The following is an 11225-nucleotide window of genomic DNA, read 5'->3' as shown; positions in this document are numbered from 1 at the left end:
ATACCCACCAATATCGCTACACTGAGATTCTCGAAATCAGCCGAGGTAATAAAATGCAATGCATACATGAGCTTTATCTTTAAAGAATAAAAATAATTTTCATGTGTTAGCTGGTGCAATACTATCCAAGCTCTCATCCACTGTTTATGTTCAACAAGAATGGCTGCTAATTTGGTTGTCATGACAACCACATCTCTACTTTCCTGTTTTCTTCCTCAAGTCCAGTTTGTTTATAAACCTCTAAATTGTTTAATGTTCCTACATTAACCTCAAACAAGAATAAAAATCTCAGGACAGCAAAAAAAAACACAAAAAGGAAAAGAGTAGCTGACAACTTATCTTAGAAAAGCTTTTGAATTTTTACGCTACTATTTAATTAGTCGTAAAAAGATTTTATGTAAGTATCACAAGTAACTCATAATCTAATTATTGTATAGGGCAACCACTTCAAATGGTCATTGATAACTTACTTTAAAGTAAGGAAAAACTTAGCACAGGTTTCTCTTGTACTAATACGCAATCTATTATGTAAGGGTGTGGCAGACCAATATGCGGTTTCTGTCTTAAAACATTTCACGGTTCCGAGGAGCCCACGCCTTTTTTTTTGGCACAACGGCTTGAACATGCCTAGATATGGAGTGGACCCCAGAAAAGACCGAGATACGGTGCAGGCACAAGGACCTGTTCCCGTAAAGCAGAGATACGGTGCGTGTGCAATGACCGGTCCCTGCAGAGCAGAGGTACGGTGAGAGGAGACACCAAGGCCTGCAGAGGTGCTGTTGCCTGATTGAATCAGCCTGACAGGTCCCTGCAGAGCAGAAATATGGTGAGACACCAAGGCCTGCACATGTGTCATTGCCTGATTGAGTCAGCCTGTTGGATATGCATGAAGTTTCTTGGAATCAGCCTGTTGTATATGCATGCAGACAGAGATTGTGGGACTCGGACTGCACAAAAAGGACACCATCAGAAGCAAAAAGGGGGACCCCCACCACCAAGGAGCATCAAGAGGACCAGCGGGATGCTGCTGGATCCACGGGTGGTGATATCTTCTTTGCCGTCTTTCTCTCTCTCTCTCTCCTCTCTCTCTCTTTCTCTCTCCTCTCTTTGTCGAAGTGTAAAAGATGTGCTGGAGGGGACTTGTTTGTTTAGTTGAATTATTTAGTTAGAGTAGTTGCCATTGAGTCATTTATGTAACCTCATGCCTTGCATTTTGTATTATTAAATTGTTAAATTGGTTGGCTGGTGTCATTTCACTGTAATTCAGTCCAGGGGGATCACGAACTTGGTCGTTGGTCTCACGGGGAAGGAGGTTGTCCTGAACGACCCCTTTCAGGCCGCAACAAAGTGTTGCCCACAATAGTTCGTAAGTGTGGTTCATCAAATCTAGTATCCTATTTCCAGTGTGGGTTAATATCAGATATTTCAAGGGACAACTGAACAAAACCTGGAATTTCTGTTCTTTAGGAAAAAAAAAATATCTAATTACCATTGCTTTCTGAAAACTTGGTCTGAAAAGGATAGATTATAAAATTAATTGCTGAACAGAAATTCCAGAAACATATGATTTGAAAAATAATATAGATGGTATTTTTCATCACATCAGAATATCTACCTTTTTTAATGTAGCTGAACACAAGTCCTGCATTCCTCCATTGAAGACTACTGATATCTAACATGACGAAAATGTTGAAGTGTGAAACTTTCTCAAAACAAAGGGAAACTATTTTGAGTTTGAGCCAAAATAGAATTTGTGAAGGGGAAAACTATAATAAGAAAACTGGAAAAAAATCAGGGACCATAAAAATTTTCCTTAAAATTAGCATCTAGGAAGCAAAAAATATTGTCATTTACACAGAGTGTTACACAGAGGCCCAGATGTCCTTTAACCACCATCTTGTTTCTTTCATACAATTTTAATGATAGAGAAGCACCACTTACATATTGCTTTTTGCCTGTAACATCAAGCCTATACATGTTTTACTTTTCTACCTCTTGTTTTTTCAATTGATTTATCTTCTACCAAGGCAAGGTGCCCTAAAGGTAACCCAAAAGGCTATTTTAAAAATAAATCTTTCATTGAGTACTCAGTCCATTACATAGCTGAGTGTGCTGGAACATATTCTTATGTTTTGAACAACTTAATTCTACAACTTTTGTTTTTTAATGAATCTGATCTGATCCCACTTAGTACCATTAAATATGTTTGTTCTGACATATGTACAGTGACACCTCCATCTCTGGAATCACTTGGGGTTGGGTATTTCCATGTTAATATCTGTGGTGGGAATGTGTTTAGAGAAGTCATTCCTGGATGAGATTCTCATTCCTTTGAGGTCAACAAATGCTTGGTATTTAATAGGGTCACAAACCCAGCTAACCTACCTCCTAACTTGTGCTGGGAGAATGACAGGGTAGGGCTTGTCAGGCTGTAGAGCAGGGTTAGCCCCACTTATGTGAAGCAAATAGGAGAGTCAGAGGCTCGCCCTCTGGAAGTCATGCATTAGTATTTCAACTTGGGCATTTTTGGGGCATTATTTTATCCACAGCATTTCTCCCTGACACCAGCATAACATTTCCCATCAGAGATCATTTTGCCTGCCCTAGAATTTTGCTGCCATGGTTAAGTTTTCCACCCTGTGGAGCTAGGCATGGAAGAAAAGAGTTGAGAAATGCCATGAATGTTAGTAATAGGTGTATTTCAAAAATCTACCCAAGTTTCTCTTGCTTACCTATTTAGCAATCAGTAGGCAAATAAAAGAGTAGGAGGACTTACATAGGAAACCATAAAATGGGTAAATCAGAAAAGATTAAGACCAACATAATTTCAGCAGTAGCAGTAAAACAAACAAACAAACAAACAAATAAATAAATACATAGATTTAAAAAATGGTTGCAAAGGGAAGATGCTCTAGACTCTGACATATGCTCCTAAAGTCAAGCTTGGCTATAAGCAGTGATTTTCTCATAACAGCAGAAAAACAAATACAATCTGGAGTTGTGCCTCTGTGAAATTAAACAGCCAAACATCCAATAATAATGATAAAAGCCATGTATCTCTCGATGACAACCAGTATTTTCCACCCAAGCAACCAAATTAAGTTTAGACTTTACCTTATTGATCAGTGATGAGATTATAAGTAATCTAGTAGTGAAAAATGCCTAGGGTAGAACGCACTGTCCCAGTTTGCATTAATAGAAAGATATATCAAAACAGGTCTGTTAATGTGTTTCTATTAAAGAAGCGAAAGTTTTGAAAACCTAAGGGAACCAATTACTTAAGGAAGTCAGACAGAGAATTTATGGACTTCATAATTGATGGGGCTTGAAAATTACTGAAAACTGCCCGAGCAAGTCATGTAGAGAAACAGTCCATTCCTAAAGGGACTAATTACAACTTTGGCAGCACATAAGAATAACACAGTTTGCAATGAATAGAGAATATGGCTACTCATTTTGAAACTTACATTGTGCAGGTGTTATATTAAAAATACAAGCCAACAATGGGAGAGCTGCGCAGATCAAAATCAGCAAGTGTACTTAACCTATACTCAACAAATCTTGAAGCAAGTAATAGAGTAGATTAGATTAAAAAGTCTACAAGATTGTACTAAACTTTCTTTTTAAAAGAAAGATTAATTAATAATGGGACAACATGAACATGGGTTTATCAAATGATAGTTTATCACTAACATGACACGTTTAGTCAGCTAATTTATCCGAAGTGGGGCTGATGTACTTTAATTTTTCTGCGACTCTTAGTGGAACACAAAGAGTGGGAGCATACGGTAGGTAAAAGTTGAAAGACAACCATCAGCACAGTGGAGGTTCAGATCATCCCCAGAGTATACCTTACAGTTGCAGTAATAGAAATTAAGTAAAACAGCAGGACATGAAAGGTTATGGGTATTGTGATTCACATCAGTAATTTGTATGAGTGGGTGGCAGGGTTGGAAACAGGGTCAAAATTTGAATACTTCTTGTAACCAGTAGCCCCCAGGACCTCTCTGCTCCTGACTATGATGCATCAATGTAATGACATAATGAAAAAAGATGATCAGAGTTTTAGAATATATTATGAGAGGAGAAAGTCGCTAACTAAAAATAACTGTTTAGCCACCCACACTCAAAAATATATTTAAACAGAAAAAGTACAGAGGAAAGGATGATATTTAGAAAGAAGACCTTATTTTAAGCAGGCTGGTTTGTCTAGCCCCCAATATAAACCTTCACAGCTGATTCTTACTCGTTCCAAATATAAAAAGGACTAGGGAGTAAGGGGGAAAAGAAGTTGTTTAACTTAAGAACACAGTGAGCTAGGTACTAATAAATACACAGTGACAGTTACATCTGTAATATGTAAGAGAAATGTGACTCTGTTACAGGCTTCCATTCGGACTTGCCTTGTGCAACAGACATTTAACTTGCTTGTCCACAACAGGAGGCAAAAGAGACTCTGTCACCTAAAAGTTCCCATTTTGCTTTTTACATTGAAAAGGCAGAATTTTTTTTATAGTACCAGAGTTCTTCCAGGAATCCCAACACCTAGACCAAGAAATGGTCACCTCTTCTGGATTCCCTAGCTGTCTCAGCACGTTGTTCCCATACCACCCACAGTGCACACACATTGTTTGCTCTGAGACACACTAAGTCTCTGTTGAGAGGAATTACTCTGCAGATAGAAAATACAGACACTAACAGTAAAAAACAAATGACAGTGTATAATTATACCACAGCCATAGTCATACAGAATTCTTACTATCTGAATCCATTACAGTTTGGGACCTTTCCTCTGAAGAGTGCTTACTTACTGTTTTTCTGCAGCCTTTGCTCGCCCGTTGATCAAAATCACCATAGAATAATAGAATTTTTGGGTTGGAAAGGACATTTAAGATCACCTCGTCCAACCCCCGGCCGTGAGCAGGGACATCCCCAACCAGAGCAGGGTGCCCAGAGCCCCGTCCAGCCTGACCCGGGGGGTTCCCAGGGACGGGGCATCCACCACCTCTCTGGGCAACCTGGGCCAGGGCTTCCCCACCCTCCTCGTGAAAAATGTCTTCCTTAGATCTCGTCTAAACCCGCCCCCTTCTAGTTTAAACCCAGCGGCCCTTGTGCTGTCGCTCCCGGCCCCGCTAACAAGCCCGTCCCCACCTTTCCTCCAGGCCCCTCTCAGCCCTGGCAGCTGCAGGAAGGTCTCCCCGGAGCCTTCTCTGCTCCAGGCTGAGCCCCCCCAGCTCTCCCGGCCTGTCCTCCCGGCAGAGCTGTTCCAGCCCTCGGAGCGTTGCTGGGGCCTCCTCTGGCCCCGCTCCAGCAGCTCCGTGTCTCTCCTGTGCCGAGGGCTCCGGAGCTGGACGCGGCCCTGCAGGGGGGTCTCCCCGGAGCGGGGCAGAGGGGCAGAACCCCCTCCCTCGCCCCGCTGGCCACGCGGCTTTGGGGGCAGCCTGGGACACGGGTGGCTTCTGGGCTGCGAGTGCAGATGGCCGGCTCCTGTCCAGCTTTTCACCCACCAGGACCCCCAAGTCCTTCTCCATGGGGCTGCTCTCCATCCCTTCATCCCCCAGCCTGTGCTGATACCGGGGATTGCCCCGACCCAGGGCCAGGACCCTGCCCTTGGCCTTGCTGATCCTCAGGAGGTTCACATGTGTCCATTCCTCCAGCTTGTCCAAGTCCCTCTGGATGGCATCCTGTCCCTCACGTGTGTCACCTGCACCAGTCAGCTTGGTATCATCTGCAAACTTGCTGAGGGTGCACTCGATCCCACTGTCTATGTCACTGCTGAAGATATTACAGAGTGCTGGTGACAATACAGACCCCTGAGGGACACCTCTCATCATCCATCTCCATCTGGACATGGAGCTGTTGACCACTACACTCTGGATGTGACCATCCAACCAGTTCTTCATCCACCCAACAAATCCGTATCTCTCCACTGGAGAGAGAAGGATGTTGTGGGGCACTGTGTCAAAGACCTTACAGAGGTCCAGATAGGTGACATTGGTAGCTCTTCCCTTGTGGTCACGCCATCACAGAAGGTCACTAGGCTGGTCAGGCAGGACTTGCCCTTGCTGAAGTCATGCTGGCTGTCTTGAATCACCTCCCTGGCCTCCACATGCCTTAGCACAGCTTCTAGGAGGATCTGCTCCATGATCTTCCCACACACAGCGGTGAAGGTGATGGGTCAGTGGTTCCCAGGGTCCTGCTTTCTCCCCTTTTTAAAAATGGGTGCAGTGTTTCCCTTTTTCCAATCTCCATGGACTTCACCAGACTGCCAGGACTTTTCAAGTATCACGGAGAGTGGCCTGGCAACTACATCAGCCCATTCCCTCAGGACTCAGGGGAGGGAGGGCTCTCGGCATCTCATCAGGTCCCATAGACTTGCGCATGTTCGTGTTCCTCAGCGTGGTCTCAAACCCCATCTTGTCTTGCAGTGGGAGGGACTTTGCTCCCCTAGTCCCTGTCTTGTAGTCCATCCCCCTCAGAGGTGTCGGAAGAGACACTGCCAGTGAAGACTGAGACAAAGTTGTTTAGTACCTCAGCCTTCTCATCCACTGTTACCAGTGTGCCAGCCTTGCTCATCCAGGGGGGGTACACTTTCTTTGATCTTCCGTTTCTGGCTGACACACCTGTAGAAGCCCTTCTTACCATTATTTGCATCCCTTGCCAAATTCAGCTCCAGCCACACCTTGGCCCTCCTCTGACCTCATCCCTACACATCCAGGCAGCATCCCTGTACCATGCTTCATTAAGCTTCCTTTTAGCTATACTGAAATACTTTTAGCAACAGACAGTATTTTCTTTTGTTCCCAGCTCAGGTTCTCGCAGCACTAATCATCAGCACAAAGGCACCCATCAAAAAGGAAATGTGACACAAGTATTCTGTTACAAACAGTATTTTATTGCTCCTATATACGCTTCTGCTGATGTAGTCGATGAGAAACTAGTATTCTTACATATTGGAACTATACTAACAGAACCTGAACTTCTATGAAGCAACTATTCAGCTCATGGACTGACATGTTGCAAGCCACATTGAATGCACCATGCTATGGCAGAAGGGCTTGTTTAAGGGAAAAAAAATAAACTGAAAAACCTCACTGAAGGAAAGCAACTCAGAATTCTTACCACTTAACAGCATTATTGGCAAGGGTGAAGTAACCATTACTGGGTTACGCCAGTGCTTTTCATACCCTGTCTTTAGCCAATGAGGTAGTCGCAACAGAAGTCACTGTGAAGATGACTTTCTACTCATGCTGTCAACAGGACCACTAACTTAAAACATGTGACTATGATATTCAAGTTTGTAGAAGTATCCCAACAGCATTCTTCGCAGCTCCTACATTACCTGTAATTACACAGGCCTTGATGTCAGGCATGACCCTGTGCTAAGACTACAGCCATCAACTGAAAGCTATCAATTCTTTCCCGATACAAATTTACAGCAGTATCTGTTTTGATAAGCTATAGAATATTACCAATACTTGTCAGAGTTGCAGTTATTGCTGCTGTACTTGTTTTCCAGGTAACCCCACCATCTGAGCCTCAAGCCAAATGAAATCTGCAGGGCAATGCCTACATCCCTGCACAGAACAACAGTAATGCAGCACACTACAGAGACCTGGTAAAAGCAGCTCTTTAGAACAGCTGAGTGTGGAAGCACTAATAATTCTCAACTGATCAACCCAAAATACTGAAGATAAAAATTCTGCAGCAGGGATTATGGTGACAATACACCCACTGTGAAGCTCACGTCTATCCCAGTTCATTGTTCACTGAGTAGTCTGAAGAGTGTTTGAGAAGACCACATAGCTTAGTAAAGCTATTTCAACATCTGTCTAGCTAAAAATATCAAGCCCAGCTTCAGTTTTGAATTTTTCCAATCCTTTCTTCCTATACCTAAGACAGTTAGTGTTTAATTTAACATCAACACACTGCAATTTGAAGAGGTTCTCAGTGTACACCAGTTGTCAAAAGCACTTCAGGAGTTTCACAAAATACACAGCCCAAGACCTTCACATTTAAGATTTTATTTAGACACTCCTAGCATGGTACAACATTCCAGCTACCCTTTTTCCACTGAAAGATGCTGTGTAGAAGACTTCATCTCTGCAAGGAAAAAAAAAAAGAATTAACAAATTTAGGAACTCTGTTACCTTTGAATCTAGAAAAGCTATAAATATATCCTCTAACTAGAATTTTCATGGGCTTTGCTTCATCCACCACACGTTTTTGTAGCAGAGGCCTTGACTTAACATGAAAGCATACAGTTCTAAATGCTCAAGATCAATACAAGCCTGCTGATTTTTTCTTCTCCTTAGTCTAGGGAGCCAAAAACATTAGACTGGCAAAGGAATTACATAGATTACTTTAATTTGTTCCAATTATGAGATTCCAGTGAGGGTTGTTATTTCCTTCCAAGAACTACCTGGGTCATTCCAGGTCCTCAGAAAGACTTATTGCTTCTCAGATTATAGAATTGATAATAGCAAGTATTTCCAAAGTGGAACCAGCGTAAGATGAATTCAAGTGGATTTTTGAATGGAAATGGTACGCTTGCACAGTCTGAACTGTCTGAGGCTTACTTTGCCCATTTGGATTATCAGCAAGTATCAATTAAAAAATGTTTCTGCTGTTAATGGCCCTATTTTAAGTGGACTTTATCCTGCAAATGGTTACAAATATTATATGTAGATGGTGTGATTGTTTTGACATGGTTGAACTGAAGTTCAAGAAATCTTGTTTTCCACTGTGTTTGAACTGGCACATCAGAAAGCGTTTACAGCATCACAGTTTCTCATACTGTTTTGTTCACATCACACATGCCAGTTATTCCTACAGATTACATGAATTGTAGCTTTATGTTTCTTCAGAGAAGAAGGCAGACATGATTTTGGTTACAGTTATTATCCAAATCAAATCAGTAGCAGTCTTCTCTCAGTTAGCCCAGCTGTAGACTATCTAGAAGCTGCAGAGAGGTGTGCCCTTGGGGAGTCAAAGTTCACAAGTCAGTGAGAATGCAGCAGCCTGGTGAAGTAAACTTATACCCATTCATTATGTGAATTTAGATGCAACTGCACACCACAACTCTAAGCACCTGGACTGCAAAGGCTGAAAATTGTAATAATGGTTTTAAATGAGGTTAGACTCTTTAAATCTCAGTTTTGACCACATATTCTACTATCCTATGAAATCTAACAAAATCAGTTACCCAGTTAGCGCAATTACAGTCTGTCCTCTTCATTTCTTAAGAAGCTGGTGCCTGACTATAACAAAAGGGGCAACAAACCCACTTCCAAAGAATCCACACATTACTACCAGTAATCGCCATTTGTTGTCCACAGAAAATGGAAGGTTCTAAAAGAGAAAAATGAATTTTAGTTTTGCAATCAATACAGTAATTACTTCCTCATTGACTTGAAAATAGTTGAGAAGCTCAGAGCACTAACAGGTGAAGTCAAACTGCCAAAATAAATATTTAGTTTCAGACCAATTCCCCTTCCTCTCAAGAAAAGAAACACATTAATTAGCATAATAGCTTGGATGTGACCTCTGGAGGTCATTTTGTCCACTCCTCCTCTCTCCCCCCAATTCAAAGCAGGGCAAGTTTGCTGAAGGCCTCGTCCAGTTAAGTACAAATGTCTCTGAGAACGCAGAGCCCACAGCCTCTCTACACAACCTATTCCAATATTTAATTACGTTAATTGTGAAGATTTTCCTCGTGTTCATTAGGATATTTAAAATTAGTTTTTAGATGTAGGACTTAACATGTTATGCACAAAGTACATCAGAAAGCGTTTACAGTATCATTGTTGCCCCTCATACTGCAATGCTCATCATCTGTACTACTGAAGCAGAAGGTTGCAGGGAAAGACACTCAAGTCATTCGCACAACAGTTTGCTTTACTGTGGCCCGTAACAGCGGTTCCATGAGACCGCAAAGCCCACCCAATGCCAGCTGGAGAACTGGCAACAGGGCAGTCATTACTCTGCTCCTCACAACAGCTTCCAGGTCGCTGGGGCCTGAGAGCCCGATTATGCGCAAAACCCTTGGCGGGGACTCACCGAGTGAGGAGCTCACCTTGAGCACACCCGAGGCAGGACGGGCCTGCCTCTCACCCCGGGCGCCTATGGCGAGCCAGGGCAGGTTCGCACTGCGGCTTCAACGCCACTCTTATGGCCTCTCTCCAGCAATCTCCCGATTTTTCCCTGGTCCCCCGGTTCCCAGGAGCCGCGGCGGGACTCGTCCCTCAGCTAGGCCCACCGCAGGCTGCCCGTGGGCCAGGCGAGCGCCGTCAGCGCAGTGCCCTTCAGGGACGCGCTTCTCCACCTCCCGCTCAACCTCACAGAACAGTTACCCTCGCCCGAGGCGAGCCGTTACACTCCCTCCCCCTCCACCCCGAGGCGGGCCCCCGCTCTCCCCCTGCGCCATTCCCCGCCTGAGCCGCGGCCGCCTTCCTGCGACCTTCAGGCCACACCGCAGCGGGCCGAGGTCTCCTCGCCCCAGTACCTTTCCAGGGCCCTCCTCATAGTGGCTCCTGCGCAGGGCGGAGGTGGTAAACCTGCGGACACTAGCAGCCAGCATGATACCGTCAAGGCAGCCCAGCGACCCTCTCCCCAGCGCGACCTTCCCGCAGCACCTCCAGCGCCTTCTGGGAGCCGGAGAAGGGACCGGAAGAAGGGACCGCAAGGGGAACAGTTAAGGGCCCTGGGGCATGATGGGAGTTGTAGTACCGCACGTGGTCATGTGGTCCTGAGACACGGCTTGTGATTGGGTGCGCTCTGCGCCTCAGAGGCGAGAGCTTCCCGCCGGGGTGTCGTCGTCCCCCCCCCCCCCGCCTTTTTGTCGGCTGCCAGGCCGTTTCCCGCGCCTGTGGGCCTGGCGGGCCCTTCCCACAGGTGCGTCCGGGGAAATGACAAGGTGCTCTGACAGAGGCAGTAGAAAAGTTCGGCAGTGAGAAAAGGAAGCGAAAGCAGTTACGTCAGTCGCAGTGCAAAGTAAATAGGCGCCCCTGTGTTACCTTAGGCTAATCTTGCGAATGGTACGGGTCAGCTTGTAGAGATCCTGAATCTTTCTTTGTAGGGTGGCAAAGCGGTGGAGGCGTGTGTTAAAATGCGTGCTTCATCTCTACAATGATCCAGAAGTAGAGTCACTGGGTGTTGATAGAGCTGATGGCCATAGTTTTAAAAACGGAAAGAATCCTGTGCATACGAGCAAGACAAATGGTGAA

At 44.5% G+C, this 11225-nt stretch overlaps 1 protein-coding gene across 1 annotated transcript; it reads right to left on the bottom strand.

Moving 5' to 3' along the window:
• Window positions 1-7932: 7932 nt before the first annotated feature.
• Window positions 7933-10621, bottom strand: COX7C (cytochrome c oxidase subunit 7C). The gene is made up of 3 exons (XM_082013278.1): window positions 10505-10621; window positions 9206-9351; window positions 7933-8103 (listed from the first exon to the last, which is right to left on the bottom strand). The coding sequence occupies exons 1-2, from the start codon at window positions 10577-10579 to the stop codon at window positions 9235-9237; spliced, it is 192 nt and encodes a 63-aa protein (XP_081869404.1). The 5' UTR covers window positions 10580-10621; the 3' UTR covers window positions 7933-8103; window positions 9206-9234.
• Between the last annotated feature and the right edge of the window lie 604 nt (window positions 10622-11225).

This window comes from Phaethon aethereus (assembly GCF_964289735.1).
Source record: "Phaethon aethereus genome assembly, chromosome: Z".
Taxonomy (NCBI): Eukaryota; Metazoa; Chordata; class Aves; order Phaethontiformes; family Phaethontidae; genus Phaethon; species Phaethon aethereus.
The sequence above is the reverse complement of the archived record's forward strand: the minus strand, read 5'-3'. Positions and strand labels throughout refer to the sequence as shown.

Bases quoted from the DNA above. Each gene is read 5' to 3' on its own strand.
- COX7C (XM_082013278.1), bottom strand. From the start codon at position 10,579: ATGCTGGCTGCTAGTGTCCGCAGGTTTACCACCTCCGCCCTGCGCAGG. The intron at 9,352-10,504 runs GTACTGGGGCGA...TTTCTCTTTTAG, and splicing joins ATGAGGAGGGCCCTGGAAAG to AACCTTCCATTTTCTGTGGA.